Source organism: Salvelinus sp. IW2-2015, linkage group LG6.2, assembly GCF_002910315.2.
Source record: "Salvelinus sp. IW2-2015 linkage group LG6.2, ASM291031v2, whole genome shotgun sequence".
Taxonomy (NCBI): Eukaryota; Metazoa; Chordata; class Actinopteri; order Salmoniformes; family Salmonidae; genus Salvelinus; species Salvelinus sp. IW2-2015.
This window is the reverse complement of record NC_036846.1, coordinates 17,905,119-17,926,041: the sequence shown is the minus strand read 5'-3', so window position 1 is coordinate 17,926,041 and position 20,923 is coordinate 17,905,119. Positions and strand designations below refer to the sequence as shown.

The window sequence follows — 20,923 nt, the reverse complement described above, 5'->3', positions numbered from 1 at the left end:
CTCTCTCTCACTCTCTCCTACACCCAGGTTCTGTTATCTCAGGTCGTAAATTCCTGGCGAGACTCTCTCCCCCTGGCCATGCAGAAAGAGAGACACATAGAGAGAACAAAGGATTTCACATGGAAACTCGTAAATCGCCATAATGAGAATATGAAACAAAATGTCACTTGTGAGAAGTGGGAATGGTCCGTGGACACTTACAGGATGGGTATGACAAATGTGTTTTCATTTGTGACTCAGAGAGAACAGGAAAACACACAACTATATTCTGAATGTGTACATTTTTCAATTATGGGGTTAGCATCTAATTCTTGTATAAAAGGAATGAGTAAAGATGAAATAATGATTGTGATGTTAAATCTTTAATGTGAGAGAATTGCATTCCTTTAAAGTTTAAGTCATTGGCCCGCATACGTGAGCACAGACATGATCAGACGTCATAGAACGCCTTTTCTACTGTTACGAATAAACCCGCTCCTGTGGAATCCTCTTCAGACAACAAAAACCTCAGTGTAGCTAAGGTTGCAATGGTTGTTCAATTCCTAACATACCACGTGGAGCATTGGCTACACGGCGGGAAATGGTTAAACTGAGACTATCGATCGACACTACCCAGTGTGTCTGTGCTTGGTCTAGTCCTACCAGTGGTGTCTGTGCTGGTCTAGTCCTACCGTGGTGTCTGTGCTTGGTCTCAGTCCTACCCAGTGGTGTCTGTGCTTGGTCAGTCCCTACCACCGTGGTATTGTGCTTGGTCTCAGGAGAAGCCAGTTAAGGTGTCTGCAGCGTCTGATCTTCCTTAAAAAGGCACCTGAAGGGACATTGTGTAAAAGGCATTTTATCTAGTTGTACACCACAACAGACACCACACACAGACAACACAACAACACAACACACCCACCACACACACACACAACACCACACCCAACACAACCCACAGTGCCACCTGAACCCTGCAGAATGGATGACCCTGAGACGCAGATTTGCCTTCGACTCTGCCATCTGCTCTAAGAAAGCCTTGTTTGAAAATAAACCCTGCCTGGACCAACCTTGTCATACTTTCTTTTTTTCTTCTTCTGTGACCTTGTCCAAAAGTTCTCAGTGCCTTTCTTTGAGTCAACCTGAAATTTTCATCTAAATGGCCCTTTTTTTTAGCTTTGGTTCTATTCAGCACAGAGAAGTGCTATTAACAAAATCTATGCAAAGTACTGACTTTTGTGCCTTTTTTATACTACGTCACACATTGCAAATACTCTGACTAGAAGGTGATTCTATTAAACGGATGAAGCTATCTGGGAAAATCTGGTGCTGAAAAGACAATTTTGTACATGTAGGCAATGACTTTTGAAAATCTGTTTTTTTGAATGCGTTTTCTTTTTCCGTTCTTCCCTCAGGGTACGAAAAGACAGAGGACACGGCAACCTCCGCAAAGACCTCCTTAGCTGACCAAGAAGATGCACGACTGATTTTCCTCAATCAGCCACAGTTCACCAAGTTCTGCAGCAATCACGTCAGGTAAGATGTCTGTTCATTGGTTGGCCTATCATCCTCTTTGCTTGCATAACGTTGAAAGACTAATTGTGGCGATACAATTTCCCACAGATTCCCTCTCTCTCGCAAAGATTGCATTGCACCTGTACTARCATTACTGTACCTCAATTCCGGCTTGCAAAGTTTGCATTTCCTTCTCATTTAACTTCTCAWAGTATTGCCATACAAGACCGCTTCTGTAGCTTGCCTTTCTCTGACATTTTTCCAAAGTTAACCACGATGACGTAGTGGTGGAGAGTTGACTCCAAATAATTGATTCTTCGACTCTTTGAACGTTGACTCCTGATGTCAACTCCCATTTCTGAGTGTCAAGATTCGATTTAGCTAGGAATCGCCTCCTAAGAGTCAGTATTTTTGGAATGGAGGAGACTGATTAGTTGCCGTACWTCCGAGAACACAATCACTCYCATCTMGCATAGCAAGCTAGTGAGGGACGGCAATCAAATGCTATATCTTGTCTCAACTTCAGTAAAGTAGGGAATATCATGAATGAATAGGCAAAGATATTCTACACGCAACAGACCAAAGGCTGAACACACACTTGCATCATTAGCGAAGAGCAAGAGCAGGCGAGCCAGCGCGAGGGAGGGAGGGAGGGAGAGAGAGAGGAGGAGGAGGCAGAAAGATATATATTTTTGGTAATCTGTATGTCGCAATGTCTTGTCTTTCATGCCTCGCAAATTCACCACGGTAGCCTAAAGTTTGRCTTTTCCTCACTGGTTAGATTTAAATGACACCACGTTCGCCATGTCTTTACAACCTATCATCAAGTTAGGCTATAACACGGAAAATAATATGTTTTGTGATAACTGCACCCCCCACAAAACATGGATTTATGGATTTTTCMTAACTTTAAGGATCCCAACTTAGTTTTAACATCTTAAATGTTCAAACCCCTACTAGAGAACAACTAGAGTTACTTACAGTATGTTACTCATCTCCTGCTAAATATAACATGACTCTGGATGTTTCATACATTTCCTCACACAATTCTCCAGTGCTGACCGGCGAGAAGAGCAATTCAAGTACGGATGCATTTTATATTGTCAGATATTTGKTTGATATGATGGATGATAAAACGTCTATTCCGTTTGGTGCATGAAGCTCCATCTAGGGCCAATATTGTGTCATTTATTAACTAGCCAGCCTGCGTAGAACCCGACGAGAAACCTGATTTGAATACTAAAACTATAAGGTCAGGAGAGACAAATCGTGTGGCATTGTCAAGTTGTCAGGACTTATTTTTTTGTGTATTGGGTATTGGGCCTCAAAGGTAGCAAGAGGCCTTTGGTAGCAAGAGGCCCGGGTTATTTTGTTCCACTGTATATCATTACCAGATGAAGTCACACTGCAGTTCTTCACGTTCTCTCTCTCTCTCGCGCTTTCTCCTCTCAGCGTTCTCTTCTCTCGCGCCTTTCTCCTCTCGCGCTTTCTCTCTCTCGCGCTTTCTCTCTCCTTGCTTTCTCTTTCTCTCTCGCCTTTCTCTCTTCCTCTCGCTTTCTCTCTCTCTCATCGCTTTCCTTTATCCTCTCTCTCTCTCTCTCTCTCTCGTATCCCCGACCACAGGGGGCGTTATGGAGATAGGACTCAGACGAGGACTTCTCTCTCCATCTCGTCTTCTCAGCTCTCTCAGCTCTCTCGTCGTCTCTTCTCGCTCTCATCTCGCTTCTCGTCTCGCCCTCTCCGTCTCTCATCGCTCTCTCCGCTCTTCTCGTCTTCTCTCTCGCTCTCTCTCGAGCTCTCTCTCGCTCTCCTCCTCGCTGTCTCTCCGCTCTCTCCTCGGCTCTGCTCTGTCTCTCTCTCGCTCTCTCTTCTTCTGCCTTGTCTCTCTCGCTTCTCTCCGGCCTTCTCTCTCTCTCGCTCGCTTCTCTCTCTGCGCTTTCTCTCTCTCGCTACCTCTCTCCTTGCTCTCATCTCCGCTTCCTCTCTCTCTCTCTTCGCTTCTTCTCATCGCTCTCTCTCTCTCTCTCTCTCGCTCTCTCTCTTCTCTCTCTCTCTGGTTCGTCGTCTCTCTCCTCGCTCTCTTCGCTCGCTTTCTCTCGTCTCTCGTCGAACTCTCCAGTTCCACCTCCTCCCCTCTCTCTCTCCTCCTCTCTCGCTCTCTCTCGCTCTCAATCGTCTCGTCGCTTTCTCTCAGCTCTCTCCTTCTCTCGCTCTCCTTCTCTGCGCTCTCTCTCCTCCGCTCGTCTCTCTCTCGCATATCTCTCTCTCCCGCTCTCTTCTCTCCCGTCTCTCTCATCGCTCTCTCGTCTGCTCTCTCGCTCTCTCCCACGAATGCCTCTCTCTCTCCTCTCTCCCTCTCTCTCTCCTCTCATCTCCTCTCTCGTCTCCCTCTCTCTCTCTCTCTCTCTCTCTGGCGCCTCTCGCGCTCTCTCGTCTCGTCTCGCGCTCCTGTCTTCATGCGCTCTCATCGCGCTCTCTCATCTCGCTCTCTCTTCTCCTCGCTCCTCCTCGCATCTCTCTCGCGCTCTCTCTCCGTGCGCTCGTCTGTCTCGCGCTCTCTCTCGCGCTCTCTCTCGCGCTCTCGGATCTCGCGCTCTCTCTCGCGCTCTCGTCTCGCCTCTCTCTCCGCCTCTCTCCGCGCATCTCTCTCCGGCGCTCTGCTCTCGCGCTCTTCCTCGCGCTCTCTCTCGCGCTCTCTTCTCGCGCTCGTCTTCTCATCGCTCTCTCTCGGCGAGCTTTTCTCGCTCTCTCTCGCTTCAATCGCGCCTCCCTCGCTCTCGTCTCGCTCTCTCCGCTCTCTCTCTCTCTGTCTCTCTCTCGTCGTCTTCCTCTCCTCTCTCGATCGCTCTCTCTCTCTCTCGCGCTCTCTCTCTCTCTCTCGCTTCGCTCTCGTCTCTCTCTCCTCGCTCTTTCTCTCTCGTCTCATCGCTTTCTTCTCGCTCTCCTCGCTCTCTCTCTCGGCTCTCTCTCATCTCCGCTCTCTCGCTTTCTCTCTCTCCCTCTCGTTCTCTTCTCGCTCTCTCGCTTTCTCTCTCAGCTCTCTCGCTTTCTCCTCTCGCTCTCCTCGCATTTCTCTTCTCCGCTCTTCCGCTTTCTCTCTTTCTCTCTCTCGTAGCTTTCTCTGTCTCTCTCTAATCGCTTTCTCTCGTCGCTCTCGTCGGCTTCTCTCTCTCTCATCTTCCGCTCTCTCGCTCTCTCTGTCTCTCTCGCTTTCCTCTCCTCTTTCTCGCAATTTCTCTCTCGTTTCTCTGCTCGCTTCTCTCTCCGCCTTCTTTTCATCTTCTCTCTCTCGCTTTCTCTCTGCTCTCGTTTCGTCGTCGGCTATCTCTCTCGCTCTCTCTCTCGTTCTCTCTCTCTCCGCTTTCTCTTCTCTCTCTCTCGCCTTTCTCTCTCTCTCTCTCGCCTTTCTCTCTCTTGTGCTTTTCTGCTCTCTTGCTCAGCTCTCTCCCCTTTCTCTCTTCTCCTCTCTTGCTTTCCTCTCTCTCTCTCTTGCTTCTCTCTTCTCTCTCTCGTCTTTCTCTCTCTCTCTCCGCTCTCTCCTCTCTCTCTCCTTCTCTCGCTCTTGCTTTCTTCTCTCGCTCTCTCGCTTTCTCTCTCGCCTCTCTCGCTTTCTCTCTCCGTCCTCTGCTCGCTTTCTCTCTCGCTGCTACTCGCCTTTCTCTCTCGCTCTCGTCGCTCTCTCCTCGCTCTCTCGCTGTTCTCTCTCGTCTCGCTCTCTGCCTCGTCTCCTTTCTCTTCTCGCTCCTCCCTCTCGCTGCTTCTCTCTCGTCGCTTCGTCCTCTTTGTCTCACGTCCTTTCTCTCGCTCTCAGCTTCTCTCTGCTCTATTCTTCTCTCGTCCTTTCTCTTCCGCTTTCTCTCGTCGCCTCTCGCTGTCTCTCCTCTCCTTGCTTCTCTCGTTCTCTCTCTTTCTCCGCTTTTCCTCGTTTCGCAGGGTTCTCGTCTCTCGCTTCTCCTTTCTCTCTCGCTTTGTCTCTCTCTTCGCTTCTCTCTCCTCGCTCTCATTCTCTCGTACTCGCTTTCTCTCTCCCCCGCTTTTCTCTCTCTCGCTTTCTCTTCTCTTCTTCCTCTCCTCTGCTTCTTCGCATCTCTCTCGCTTTCCTCATCTCTCTCTCGCTTTCTTCTCTCTCTGCATTTCTCTCTCTCTCTCTCCTTTTGCTCTTTCTCTCGCTCTCTCTCTCTCATCTCTCGCCTTTTCCTCCTCTCCTCTCTCGTTTCTCTCTCTCTCTCCGCCTTCTCGTCTTTCTCTCTCTCATTCGCTTTCTCTCTCTCTCTCGCTTTCTCTCTCCTCTCTCGCTTTCTCGTCTCTCGGCTTTCTTCGTCTTCTCTCTTCGCTTCTCTCTCTTCTCTCTGCTTCTTATCGTCTCTTCTCTTCTCGTCTCTCCTCTCGTCTCGCCTCTCCTTCTCACTCTCTCAACTTACTGCTCCTCCTTTCATCCTACCGCTCATCTCCTCTCGCTTTCTCTCTCGCTCTCTCGCTTTCTCTCTCGCTCCTCTTCGCTTTCTCTCCTCGCTCTCTCGCTTTCTCTCGTCTCTCTCTGATCGCTTCTCTCTCGCTCTCCCTCGCTTTCTCGTCGTCGCTCACTCAAATCGAACTTTCTCTCTCTGCTCTCTGCTCTCCGCTCTCTCCTCTCCCTCTGCTTCTCCTCCTCCCACTCGCTTTTCTCTCGTTCCTCCCTCCTGTCTTTCCTCCGCGTCTCTACCTTTCCTCTCTCTCGCTTTTCGCTCTCCTCTCTCGCTTTTCCTCTCTCTCTCTGCTTTCTCGCTCTCTCGCTTTCATCGTCCTTCGCTTTTCTCTCGCTTCCTCTCTCCTTTCTCTCTCCTTTCTCTCTCGCTTTCCTCTCCTTCTCTCTCGCTTTCTCTCTCGCTTTCTTCTCCCGCTTTCTCTCTCGCCTTCCTCGCTTTCTCTCTCTCTCGCTCTCTTACTCGTTTCTCTCTACCTCTCGCTGTTCTCTCTCGCTTTCCTCTCCCTATCTCTTTCTCTCTCGCTTTCTCTGTGCTGCTTGTCTGCTCTCGCTTTCTCTCTCGCTTTCTCTCTCGCTTCTCTCTCCCCGCTTTCTCTCGCTTTCCCTCTCTCGCTTCTTCTCTCGACTTTCTCCATCCTACTCGCTTTCTCTCTCGCTTTCTCTCAGTTCCTCTTCTCCTCACGCATCTCTCGTCGCTTCTCTCTGCGTCTGACCTCTCTCCTTTCTCTCTCGCTTTCTCTCTCCCTATCAGTATCTCTCTCTCCCTCGTTTCTGCTCTCTCGCTCTCATGGTCGCTTTCTTCTCTCTCGCGTCTCCTCGACGCTTTCTCTCTCGTCGCTCATCTCGGCCTTTCTCTTCCGGCTCTCTCGCTTCTCTCTCTCGCGCTTTCCGCTTTTCTCTCTCGGGCTCTCTATCGCTTTCTCTCTCGCGTACCTCGTTTCTTCATCTCGCCTCTATCGCTTTTCCTTCGTCTCTCTCAGCTGTCTCTCTCTCTCTCTCCGCGTTCCTCCTCATCTTCGCTCTCTACTCTCTCCCTCGCTCCATCCGCGTTCTCCTTCGCCTGCGTTCTTCGCGTTCTCTCGCTGCTCTTGTCTCTCTCGCGTTCCTTCTCTCTTCGGCGTTCCTCCTTCTCCACTAGCGTTCTCTCTCCCTGGTTCTCTCGCACGCTTATTCTCTCTTCGCATCTGTCTGCTTCGTCGTCTCTGCTCGCTCCTCTTACCTTTCTCTACACGCTTTCGTTTTCTCGTACGTCGTCTCGCTTTGTCCTCTCTCGCTCTCTCGTTTCTAACTCTCTGCTCTCGCTTTTCTCGCTCTACCGGCTTTCTCTCTGTCTCTCGCCGTCTGCTTCTCTCGCTCACCTTCCTGCTCTCGCGTTTCTCTCGGCTCTCGCGCTTTCATACTTCGCTCTCCCTCGAGCGCTTTCTCTCCGCCCTCTCCTCCTCCTTTCATCGTCGTTCTCTCGTTTCCCCTCTCCGCTCTTCTCTCGGCGTCCTCAGCTTTCTCTCGCTCCTCGCTTTTCCTCTCGCTTTCTCTCCTCTTGCTTTCGTCTCCTGTTCTCCTCGCTTTCTCTCTCGCTTTCCTCGTCTTTCTTTCGCTTCTCGCTTCGCTTTCTCTCGCTCTCGTGTCTTCTCTCGCTCTCGCTGCTTTCGTCTTCTCGCTTTTCTCTCGGCTCCGAGCTCCTCTCTCTCTTCTCGCTCATCGGCTTCTCCGTCGCTTCCTCCGCTTTCTCGCTTTTCTCTCGCTTTCTCCTCTCGCATTTCTCCTCGCTTGCACCTCGTTTCCTCTCTCGCTTTTCTCTCGCTTACCGTATCTCCCTCGCTCTCGCTCATAAGCTTCGTCTCCGCTCGCTTTTCTCTCGCCTTTCTTCTTCTGCTCTCGCTTTACTCTCGCTTATCGCTTCACGTCTCTCACTTTCTCTCGCTCTACCACTTTGCTCTGACAGCTCTCGCCCAATATCCTTTCTCTCGCTTCTGTCTCTTTCTTTCTCCTCGACTTCTCTTTCCTCGCCTCTCTCTGCTTTCTCTCTCGCTTTTCTCTCCGCTCGCTTCGCTGCTTTCTTTCTCTCTCGCTTATCTCTCAGGCTCTCTGTTTCTCTTCGCTTTCTCCATCGCTCTCCTTCCCTGCTTTCTCTCGTCCGCTTTCTCTCCGCTCTCGCTCTCTTTCTCCTCTCGGCTTCCTCTCTCTCGCTTCTCTCGCCTTGTCTCTCCTCTCGTTCTGCTCTCGTGCTTATCTCTCCTCTGCCTTTCCTCTCGCCCCTTTTTTCTCGGCTCGTTCTCTCTGCTTCGCTTTCTTCTCGCTCTCGTCTTTCTCTCTCGCTTTCTCTCTTCGCTTCTCCTCCTCCTCTTCTCTCGCGTTCTCTGCTTGCTTTCCTCTTTCCCCTTTTCCCCCTTCCCACCTGGCCCCGCTTGCCCTGACACATACTGCTGGGAAGCGAGAAGGGATCTGCGACGTCCAAAAACAACAGTTGTTCCTTTGTCAAAGCAGAAGGAATTGTTGAATGGGAGCATGAAGTTCAAGACTATGGACATATGCGATGTTGCCTGAGTTGAAATAATATGCGCTCGGCCGCATGATCTATAGTGGGGCGAAGCTCTGGGCAGTGGCCAAGGGAGCAGGCAGGCACTTCTAAACCTGATTAGAAATGTACAGCTCCTACATCGTGGCCTGCCTTCTTGGGTGGGAGGCATAGGGATCATGAACAAACGGAGCAAGGTGCAACTCTTCCATCTTGAGAGAAGGCTCCATTGTCTATTTGACAAGAAAGAAAGAATTATGAAATAGCTGAACATTCTGTGACATCTGAACCCGATAATGAGGTATGTAGCTGGCGTGAGGACTCAACTATTTTGGATACTGGCAACGGTTGCCAGAGGTTAAGCATTTTTTTCCCCATATCCAGCCAACCGGCATATCTGGACCTTGTAACCCCACAAGAACAAGTAGCGAGTACCAGGTGTCGCTTTCGAGAGTCATGTTACTCAATAGTACTACTAGGTTCCGACACTACCCTTTCTCCTCGGTTAGGCTGCGCCTTCCATGGTAGCCTATAACATTACAGACCGACTCGAATCCCCCCCCGCCCCAGTCTCTTCTGACTCACTGCAGCCCTTTTACAACCACTAAGGGCTCTCGTTGCGGATTCGTCCAGAAACTCTACCTCACTAGGGCTACACCCCAAATGGCACCTTATACTCTATATAGTGCACTAGATGGTTAAAAGTAGTGCACTATATAAGGAATAGGGCTCCATTTGGGACTCACCTTAGTTAGCTCGCTAGCGTTTCCCTCCTCCGTTCCTTGTGGAGCCGTGTTGCATTGAAAGGTCAGGMCTGGGCTGGCCATCCTCTGTCAGGGAATATTAGCGTTAGCATTCCTGCTGCATGAGCGGCTGGAGATGTCTGCATCGTACACACAGACACACCGATCCACCGCCACAGGAAAAACATAGCGCCTCAGCAGCATACAGCCTACCACTAGAATGAGATGAAACACAAAATGAAGGACCATATGGACACAATGAAATGACAACGAGTCAATGTTCAGCATCTTAGCATAGAGTAACCAAGCAAGTCATGCTGGGCCCAAAAATGTTCATTTTTGGAATACTCTTTTTATCCSCTGCTATCTTGGATCTCCAATTCTTGTTCCGACTTGTGTCGATGTGATTTGGTTCCATCTGATCCTTGAACCACTGTATGTTGCTGCCCATAAAAAGTCACCCAGAGAGTCACTTTCAGACTCTGGTCCCAGATCTGGTTTTGCTGTCTTGCCAACTCCTATGGCCATTGTGTTTGGCATGGCAACGGTTATATAGGTGTTGTCTATACCGCACAAACAGATCTGGGACCAGAGGGGTATACTACTATTTACTCAGAGTTAGCGGCAGGCGAATGAGAAACAGCCTATCAGGCTTGTAACTGCTAGTCGATCGCCAAACTCTTGATTGAGACAAAGCTGAAACATCAATCCATGMGCGAGTCAGTGCAACATTTWAAATGTTTTCCTGAAATCAAAATTCTTGCAAATTCAGTAGGATATGGTGTGAAATAGGCTTTTAGAAGTGAGTTTTTTTTTGTATCGTTAATGCCGCCTTTGCTTTGGTGTAGAACAGCACAAACACCTTTTTRCCCCCACTCCTATCAATAAAATAATTTTGTCATTCAATAGTTTTARTCTACATAACTTTCAAATGCATCCCGTCATTGCTAAATGTGTGATGTGATAGGTATTTTAATTTTTTTTCTCCCCAATTGGTGATATCCAATTGGTAGTTGTCCCATCGCTGCAATTCCCGTACGTACTCAGGAGAGGCGAAGGTCGAGAGCCATGCGTCCTCTGAAACACGACCCTGACAAGCCGCACTGCTTCTTGACACACTGCTCTCTTAACCCGGAAGCCAGCCGCACCAATGTGTCGGAGGAAACACTGTACAACTGACGACCATGTCAGCGTGCATGCGCCCGGTCCGCCACAGGAGTCGCTAAGGACATCCCAGCCGGCCAAACCCTCCCCTAACCCGGAAGACGCTGGGCCAATTGAGGCATCGCCTCATGGGTCTCCCGGGCGTGGCCGGCTGCGACACAGCCCGGGATCGAACCCAGATCTGTAGTGACGCCTCAAGCACTGCAGTGCCTCTGGGAATATTACTATTTTTAACACATTTGATTAATAAAATATTTAATCAGTCATCTTACCCAAATGACGCAATCTTTGCGAGAGGGAGGGAATCTGATTTCATTGGTCCTCATCTCGCGGATCAGTCATTTCATTCAGGGTAAGTGGAGTTAGCCTGACCCGGAGTAGGTTAGTTCTGAAAGATTTGTTGCCATAGAAATTTACCTGGCTAAAAAGTTAGCCACTTTCTTATGACCGGTTATACCGAGTTTACCAAAGTTCCKGTTGAAGTCGCAAGTTTACATACACCTTAGCCAAATACATTCAAACTCAGTTTTTCACAATTCCTGACATTTAATCCWAGTAAAAATTCCCTGTTTTAGGTTCACTTTATTTTAATAATGTGTAATGTCAGAATAATAGTAGAGAGAATGATTTATTTCAGCTTTTATTTCTTTCATCACATTCCCAGTGGGTCAGAAGTTTACATACACTCAATTAGTATTTGTAGATAGCCTTTAATTTTGATGCTTTGGGTAACCATTCGGGAATGCCTTCACAAGCTCTATAGATTTGGGCTGTAAGTGGCCATTCTCTGACAGTGGCGGTGTTTACTGAGTCAGGTTATTGTGGTGCCCCCTTGCTTGCACACAGCTTTTAACTGTTTCTGCCTAAATTTTTATATGGAATGAGGTCAGGGTTTGTGATTGGCACTCAAATACCTTGACTTTGTCTGTCTTAAAGCAATTTCCAAACTTTGGAAGTTGCTTGGGGTCATTGTCTCATTTGGAAGACATTTGCGACCAAGATTTACTTTAACTTGGCTTCACAATGATATCCAGATAATGTTCCTACTCATGAGCCCTCTATTTGTGAAGTCACAGTCCCCTGCAGGCAAAGCACCCACAACAGTGCTGCTGGTACGTGTTCACGGTTGGGATGGTGTTCTCGGTGCAAGCCCCCCCCCTTTTTCCTCCATAATAACGATTGGTATTATGGCCAAACAGTTTTTATAAGACATTTCTCCAAATCCAATCTTTGTCCCAATGTGACAGATTGCAAAACTTAGTTGTGCTTTTTTATGGCGGTTTTTGGAGCGATGGCCATCTTCTTCTAGCTGAGCCGTCTAATTCAGGTTATGTAAAAATAGATATTGGATCGGTGGTATTTTGTGGATAAGAAAAACATAAAAATTGTAAAATCGTTTCCTCCACGCATGTTCAAAGGTCTATTGCTGCTGTTTGCTGGGATTGGAATTTAAGCATTTTGCAGACCAAAAGTCGTTCTTCTCTGGCATGTACTAGAAGCGTTCGACACATTGCCTGAGCAGGAATGAACGGACTGGTTAGCGTGTCCATGGTGTTTATACTTGGTAACTATTGTTGATACAGAATGAAAACGTTGGTATCTCAGAGGTTTGGAAAATAATGAACTCCAAGGAGATGAACAAGACTATGTGGAGGTCTACAATTTATTTATCTGATGTTCTTGGCTGAATTTCTTTTGATTTTCAATGAAATGTCAAGCAAGGGCAACGGAGTTTGAAGGTAAGGCCTGAATATACATACCGGTACACATCTCAAAATTGATCACAAATGAGTCAAATCCGTAGCCTATCTGGAAGGCTTCTAAAGCCATAGACAGAAAACTTCCCATGGAAATTCAAGCGTTTTAAAGGCACAGTCAACTTTAGTGGAGTATAACTTGACCCACTTCGAATCTTGTGATACATGTGAAATATAAGTAAAATAATCTGTCAAAGCAATGTGTGTTCAGGGAAAATGACTTGTGTGCAATGCACAAAGAGATGTAGCTTAACCGACTTGTCAAGAACCTATTAGTCCTTGTTACAAGAAATTTGTGGAGCTGGTTGAAATAAATGTGAGTTATTCCACAACTTGACGTGTACGCTTCAGAACCTGATTTGATAGTCTATATCGGGTCACCGGTAATCCACTTTTCACACGATTCTGGTTTAAATTTAAAAGTTGTCTCTTGTGTGTTACTCTCCTATTTCCCATACACACGCACCTTCTTCCAGCCACTATCACCTTAAGCTCTTCCTAATGGATTGCCGTTGCGCCAACTGGTGGTCTTGTCAAATGGAACGTTATCACACAAACCAATGGGCCCTGGGTGCCAAAGGATGCACATAAGGTCAGGAATCGGGTGCAATTTGGTACACAGCCTGCTGGTCATGTGAGTGATGGAAACTGTTTATTCAGCTGCACTACTTGTTAGACCAGATCTTGTGCTAATGTAATGTGACATGGGAGTCGGTGGTGGCATGTGCATGACTTCCACCAGGGCAAACCGGAGAGTCAGGCAGGGCAAGCTGCTGTTCATTGTGTGTTCTGTGAAAAGCTGACATGGTGGATCCATGCAGGGAATTTGGCACAAGGGGTTACGCGCGTACACACATGAAAGAATACATGTACGCACACATTGGCACACATGCTTAATTTAGAGTTATTAATGTACCTTTTAGTTGTTCTGGGTTCTCCCGAGTGGTGCAGTGGTCTAAGGCACTGCAGTGCTTGAGGCGTCACTACAGACCTGCTGTGTCAGGGTTTGACCGGGGGGCTTTACTTGGCTCATCGTTCTCTAGCAAATCCTTGTGGCGGGCAGGCGCCTGCAGGCTGACTTCGGTCATCAGTTGAGCGGTGTTTCCCCCGACACATTGGTACGGCTGGCTTCCAGGTTAAGCAGGTGGGTGTWATGGAGCGTAGTTTGGAGGGTGATGTTTCGAAGGACGCATGACTRGTCATTCYCCTCTTCCGAGCCAGTTGGGGAGTTGCAGTGATGAGAGAAGATCATAATTGAATCGCAATGGGATATCACAAAATTAGGGAGAAGGGGGTAAAATACAACAACAACAAAATACTTTAGTAGTTCTACAAATGTGTCGCGCAATTGCATAGCCGATAGAAATGTTGCACAACTTGAGCTCATGGGCTCTCATGAAGTGTTAGATTTGATTTTTGAACACATTTGCATTGATCATGGACAATATAGTGTTGAGTACCAGGCAGTTAGCAAATTTGACTAATTACTATCAGCAGCATCCGAGCTTGGAGAAGCCTAATTACCGTGACTAAACGGTCACGTGGAATTTGACTCGTGACCGCCGGTGTGGTGGTTATACGGTCACCGCAACAGCCCTACACATGGAGAGAGACACACACACACACGGACACACTCACAAACAGATTTCGTGCTCTCATATGTAAATGAACAGTTAAGGGAAACCTGTCTTTCTGCTTTTTAATTTCAAGGTTAAGTGCTTTTGTGCAATTGTGTTTGCACACAACATTTAACTTGACATGGTCAGATTTGAAGCTATAACGGTGACGTCATCCTTTTATGCCAAGTCAGGTAATGTAATGTCGATCATCTTCTCTTGACTGTCCCCAAAATTGCTGCAAATGTCTTCACGGGCTCTTGGCCATTGAGCCATAGGGCTTTGGCCAAAAGTAGTGCGCTAAATAGGGAATAGGGTCCCATTTGAGACGTAACCCTGGAGTCATTTTTTTTTTTTTTTGAGTGGAGAGATGAGAGGAGGAGGAAGTGGTCTCGGTCCTGAGGCCACGGGTTTGATATGAATTGAGAGCTGGTGCAGTAATCTCCATATAAGAATGAAGAGTGGTAATCGGAGAGACTTGTGCAGTAATTCATTAAGATGAGAGTGTTTATGGAGAGCTGGTGCAGTAATCTCCATTAAGAGAGGAGTGGTAATGGAAGAGTCGTAATGCAGTAATCTCCATTAAGATGGGAGTGTTAATGGAGAGCTGTGCAGTAATCTCCATTAAGATGAGGAGTGGTAATGGAGAGCTCGGTGCATGTAACTCCATTAAGATGAGGAGTGATGGAAGAGGTGGTTAATGGAGGCTGGTGCCAGTAATCTCCATTAAGAAGAGAGTGGTAATGGGAGCTGGTGCAGTAATCTCCATTAAGAAGAGGAGTGTAATGGAGAGCTGGTGCAGTAATCTCCATTAAGAAGAGGAGTGGTAATGGAGAGCTGGTGCAGTAATCTCCATTAAGAAGAGGAGTGTTAATGGAGAGCTGGTGCAGTAATTCTCATTAAGAAGAGGAGTGGTAATGGAGAGCTGGTGCCAGTAATCTCCATTAAGAAGAGGAGTGTTAATGGAGAGCTTGTGCAGTAATCTCCAAGTTAAGAATAGGAGTGTTAAAGGAACACTTTTTTATTGTAGACATTCGCCGTAGTTTTGCCCCAAAGAAACACGGAAGGAAAGAAAAAGTGATAGGAGGAGAGATGGAAGATGGAAAGAAAAGGAAGTAGCTGAAGGAACAAAATATTAAATCGAGAACAAAACACTGGTTATTATTTTTTACCTAGTGTAACAGCTAACACCATCCCCCGGGGGTTCAAACGAGGTAACTAGACCGGGTCATGGATTCTGTGGTGCAGAGGTGACCGCACTCCCTAAGCCACCTGGCCAACTCCTCAACGTAACACAAAGCCACCTGGCCAACTCCTCAACGTAACACAAAGCCACCTGCCCAACTCCTCAACGTAACACAAAGGACAAGGGAACTAAGCCTAGCCAATATTTTTTTCCCGCAGGTATGACTAGCCCATATTTTTATTTTATTTTTTCCCCCCCAGTTGCGAATTTCCACAGCACAACAATGCTGACTTATGGACTTCTGTGAAGACCAAACATGGTCCTCGTGGCTAAATGTGGGATGGTGCTAGGGGGTTCAAATTAGGTAGACTAGGCCAGGTCCAGTAAAGCGCTTGGCCATGAAGCAGTGGAGTGTCCACCCTTTTTTGTCAGCTTTTGTTCAGACACTTTTGGCTGGGTGTCAGAGGGGGGATGAAGAAAAATAGTTGAGTATCATCTGCGTAGCATAGAAATGGTAGGAGAAACCATGTGAGTATATTACATTGCTGAGTGACTTGGTGTACAGAGAGAACAGGAGAGGGCCTAGATCTGAGCTCTGGTAGACACCAGTAGAGAGACCATGTGGTGCAGACACAGATCCCRTTCATGTCATCTTGTTCAAACCACCATTTAAGTTTTACTTACAAGTTACTTACAAAAAAAGATTTCCAAGAAAAACTCAATCAAGGCTTGATCTGTGTTCTGATGAGGTTTTCCATTACATCGCTCTGCAAAGATGGTATGTTATGGTACTATGCCCTATTGTATAGCAATCTACTGCCATGTGTGCTGTGCTGTTGTCTGATAGCCGCCTCTCTCACAGACAGAGCCCCACTAGACGGATGTGACGGGGAAAAGATGAATGGAGCACTATCTCTTATCATTGACTGTTTGCCTGTCTCTCTCCACGCTCACTGGCGTACTATCCCCGCCCAGTCTGTTTGTATTACTGTGTGTGTGTGTCTGCTTGTTGTTGATTTATCACAGTCTGTCTGATTGTGTGCCTTGTCTATGGAGGGAGGCCTATTATGGATTGTGCTTACAGTATATCATCTGTGTGTGTGTAAAAGCTTGACTGGCGTTGCATTATGCTACCTTATCTACACCAGTAGATAACGTKATGTGTGAAAAAAGGTACAGTATTAAATGAAGTGCCCTTTAATATAGCCTAGACCACATGGATTTTTTGTTGCCAGTTTCTGGTGTTTTGTGGTGGAAAACTGAGTAAGTCGACCATAACCCTTCAACCCTGTTACCAATAGACAGACAGGCTAGAAATGTTTGAACAATGTCAGTTTCTTTGGTGAAGCTTGCCTTGCATTCAGTTGCCCCTCCCTGTTGCACACAACAAGCTTCCATTCCCCCTGTCACAAGGGGATTAATGACTTTTAAGATGAGGTCGTCAGCCCCGTTACGGTCAGCCCTGTTACGGTCAGCCCTGTTACTTTCTAAACAAAACTTTTTTTGTGGGGGGGGTTTCTGTTAAAATGAAAATAAATAAATCATAAAATTCCATGTCAATTCACAATGCAGAATAATAGTCCTATTACGTATGTATGACAGCTAGGGCCAGACAATGAATTATATCTAACGCGACCCTTTAAAGACAGAACACAGTTCAGTAACATCTCCATAATTGATTACTTTTTAGACAATAAAAAAAAAAAGTGCCACGTCTGTACCTTTTCAGACAATGTAATTCTCTGCTCTGGCATGTAATGTTGCCTCCTTGACAACAACAAARGTTGCTGATTTGATGTCCTGCTATGTTTTTTTATGATAAGGTAGCTAAATGTGTGTTCATTCTACTAAATGTCTTGTTAAGTCGCAATGTATAACAAACTTCATAGTACTTTTTTTTAGGAATGAGTGGTCTGTGCGCAGGCAGCAGGTATGCTAGGATTGACAGTTCTGTTTACCTAGTGATAGAAGTGGCATTACTTTACAGACAAGTAAAATGCTGTTCATGTCTCCAGAGGTTTTCTGTCAGCTTTTTAAAAAAGCCGTAGTGTAGCCTASCCTAACAGACAAACATGTCGTAGCCTGGTGGCATGGTCTACATCACAGCGTTTATCTCCCCCCAAAGTGCTCTGGCTGGCTGGCTGGCCCTTAATGCGGCTGTAAATCAGGCTCTGTCTGGGCCGGAGGTGCTCTGCCAGGCACCCCCTCTCTGCCATAGCTCACGTCTGCCAGGAGAGCTCCCCTTAGTTATGCTTTATGGTAATTTAGTCGACTGGCCTGCCATTCATCACTCACACAGTACATGTTCAACCACAGCTCAGAGCTCCGCCACCCCCTCCACTCAGGAGAAGCAGCTTCCAGGAATGGTGGATTGCGTGGGGTGGAGATGAGGGTGAAATGTATCAACTCCAGGCTGGATGGGGTATCAGGAGATATACAGTACCAGTCAAAAGTTTGGACACCTACTCATTCAAGGGTTTTTCTTTATTTGTACTATTTTGTACATTGTAGAATAATAGTGAAGACATCAAAACTATGAAATAACACATATGGAAACATGTAGTAAATAAATAAATGTAGTAACCAAAAAAAGTGTTAAACAAATCAAAATATACTTTATAATTGAGATTCTTGAAAGTAGCCACCCTTTGCCTTGACGACAGCTTTGAACACTCTTGGCATTCTCTCAACCAGTTTTATGAGGAAGTCACCTGGAATGCATTTCGATTAACAGGTGTGCCTTGTTAATTTGTGAAATTTCTTTCCTTCTTAATGCGTTTGAGCCAATCAGTTGTGTTGTGACAAGGTAGGGGTGTGGTATACAGAAGAGAGCCCTATTTGGTAAAAGACCAAGTCCATATTATGGCAAGAACAGCTCAAATAAGCAAAGAGAAATGACTGTCCATCATTACTTTAAGACATGGTCAGTCAATGCGGAAAAATGTCAAGAACTTTCTTCAAGTGTAGAAAGTTGAAAATTGAAAGTTTCTTCAAGTGTAGTCGCAAAAACCATCAAGCGCTATGATGAAACTGGTTCTCATGAGGACTGCCATAGGAAAGGAAGACCCAGAGTTACCTCTGCTGCAGAGGATAAGTTCATTAGAAGTACCAGTGTCAGGAATTGCAGCCCAAATAATTGCTTCACAGAGTTCAAGTAACAGACACATCTCAACATCAACTGTTCAGAGGAGACTGCGTGAATCAGGCCTTCATGGTCAAATTACTGCAAAGGAACCACTACTAAAGGACACCCATAAGAAGAGACTTGCTTGGGCCAAGAAACACGAGCAATGGACATTAGATCGGTGGAAATCAGTCCTTTGGTCTGATGAGTCCAAATTTGAGATTTTTGGTTCCAATCGCTGTGTCTTTGTGAGATGCGAAGTAGGTGAACGGATGATCTCCGCATATGTGGTTCCCACCGTGAAGCATGGATGCTGTGGTGTGAGGGTGCTTTGCTGGTGACACTGTTAGTGATTTATTTAGAATCTGAAGCGATACGCCATCTCCTCTTTGTTTTGAGCTTAGTGGGACTATCATTTGTTTTTCAACAGAACAATGATCCAACACACCTCCAGGCTGTGTAAGGGCAATTTGACCAAGAAGGAGAGTGATGGAGTTCTGCATCAGGTGACCTGGCCTCCACAATCACCCGACCTCAACCCAATTGAGATGGTTTGGGATGAGTTGGACCGCAGAGTGAAGGAAAAGCAGCCAACAAGTGCTCAGCATATGTGGGAACTCCTTCAACTGTTGGAAAAGTATTCCAGGGGAAGCTGATTGAAAATGCCAAGAGRGTGTAAAGCTGTAATCAAGGCACAGGGTGGCTACTTTACTTTTTTTGGGGTTCATACAAGATTACATATGTGTTATTTCATACTTTTGATGTCTTAACTATTATTCTCAATGTAGAAAAATAGTAAAAAATAAAGACAAACCCTTGAATGAGTAGGTATGTCCAAACTTTTGACTGGTACTGTATATTGTGTTTACTGGTATAAGATGTCTGTTAGTGGAAAGAAACTGATTCATGGAARTGAACTGTTTTCTCTTTCTCTCTGCCTTTGTGTTCTCTCTTTCTGTCTCACTCTCTCTCAATCTCCCTACATGTCATTTTCTCTGCCCTGCAGCACTGCAAAGTATAATGTCCTGACCTTCCTACCTCGGTTCCTCTACTCTCAGTTCAGAAGGGCTGCCAACTCCTTCTTCCTCTTCATCGCTCTCCTGCAGGTAKGACAGAGATTATTTGTATTGGTTGCTAGAGCTTTGCCATCAGTAGTAAAGGTCACATTAATATTCAAATACACACTGAATACCCCACATGCATTCCCAAACTGAATACACACACTACTGAAAAATACATGTGGGAGCGTGAGTCTCCCTCTCTAAAGGAAATTAGTGTTTTACTTCCTCTTCCTCAACACACATCATTCCAAACATCAGATGCTTTAAAAATGCAGAGGCTGCTGTGGAGAGGCACCACAACTATATTTCAGWGGTTTACCAGACATGAGTTGTAGCAGAGGACAAACAAAGATTCCTAACACAGACCAGCGCTCACATGGATAGCMTGGAAATATTCTAATTTGGATGGTGGAGCTGGGATTTATGTGGTTAGATCAGGGTCGTGTTCATTAGGCACCAAACGGATGAAAATGGACCGAAACATGGAGGGACTACCTGGACMTTACCAATAAGAAATGRTTATTTTAGTTTTCTGTTGCGAAACTAATCAAAACATTTTCCTTTGCGTGCCCCAATGAACATGAATGTCGTATTAACTTTGATTTCTCTATAATGTGGCATAATAGACCAGAGGAAATCCACAATCTACTAAAAGTTCAGAGTGATTACGCTTAACCTCACAGAACCTTGGTGTGAATCTAAAAAAACAACTCTCCTAGAAGTTCAAAGCTCCACGGAGCCGATTAGGACAATGGATTCTGGGCAAGACTTAAACCTCAATCTTTTATCACTCTGGATTCTGCTAACTAATGCAACGGTAATGAGAGCTGACTAACACAGCGTTAATGAGAACGTTTGACGCTAAATGTGACTTTCAGGAAACTAGGTGTATAGGTGTGTCATTACTTCACAGGAGAGCGGTTTGTATGTCAATGTTTTTTTGTAGAAATGCCTTTTTGAACATGTGAACTTTCATGTGCCTTTAATAACAAACGTGTATGCCATCTGTAAATACTAATAAAATTGTTAAAGTACGAGCCTAATTGGTTTAGCCACAGCAACCTTCCCGCTAGCCATGATTGGCTGAGATAATGAGTGGGCTGGACATGCCGAGAGATGAGTTTGGATTGGTCTGCCATATAGCTCACTTCTGTCTATTTGAGCTGGTCAGTATGTGTAGGGAATCCTGTCTAACGCTGCTTTAAAAAAAATATATTGGGTAGTAAAACTTAACAAAAAAGACTCCACTATGCAAGTATCCATTCCAATAGAATGTCACTGCAACAACTGTTTCAGAGCATTCTCATCTGTGTGTGCCAGAGCGCAGAATAACTGATGAATTTACGAACGCTCAACACCCGTTGAATATGGCCGGTGTCAGTAAATGTCGGCATAAAAGCATCATTAAATTGTTGKCAGGAGCACCAAAACTCTGGATAACATGAAAACAGCCAAACCAGCTCTGCTAGGGTGYGTYAAATGGTCAGAGTTTGGGTGGGGGCTAAAGCTTAAGATGATTCTTATGGCATTGTACACAGTCAGTGTGAACCAGAATGAGCTGTACAAAGAAAATGGAAACGACACAGGACGTCTTATTTAATGAAAGAGGTTGCAGTCTGCCGTGAGCGTTCATCCATGTATACGGGAAAGAGTCTAGCTACATTTTCAGATATTATACATTTCTTATTTTGTGCAAGTTTTCATTGCAAGTTAAAGCTTACTGTTAGCTAGCTAGCTGACGTTAGATGGCTGGCTCGCTAGCTAGCGTTACGTTTATGATCTGTGTGTAGTAATATCTCAG

At 46.1% G+C, this 20,923-nt stretch overlaps 2 protein-coding genes across 2 annotated transcripts in view; one reads left to right on the top strand and one right to left on the bottom strand.

Annotated features, from left to right (window-relative positions):
- The window catches only part of atp8a1 (ATPase phospholipid transporting 8A1), a 222,843-nt gene that overhangs the window by 65,013 nt on the left and 136,907 nt on the right, over window positions 1-20,923 (top strand). The window contains exons 2-3 of the mRNA XM_070444153.1: window positions 1,392-1,512; window positions 19,068-19,167. Coding sequence (XP_070300254.1) covers window positions 1,392-1,512; window positions 19,068-19,167 — 221 coding nt within the window. The remainder of the gene's footprint in view (window positions 1-1,391; window positions 1,513-19,067; window positions 19,168-20,923) is intronic.
- Window positions 5,583-7,405, bottom strand: LOC139027915 (octapeptide-repeat protein T2-like; the record flags this gene model as incomplete). Its single annotated transcript, XM_070444129.1, has 3 exons — window positions 7,315-7,405; window positions 6,491-6,582; window positions 5,583-5,666 (listed from the first exon to the last, which is right to left on the bottom strand). Coding segments are annotated over exons 1-3 (267 nt in total), but the record flags the coding sequence as incomplete, so codon positions are not given.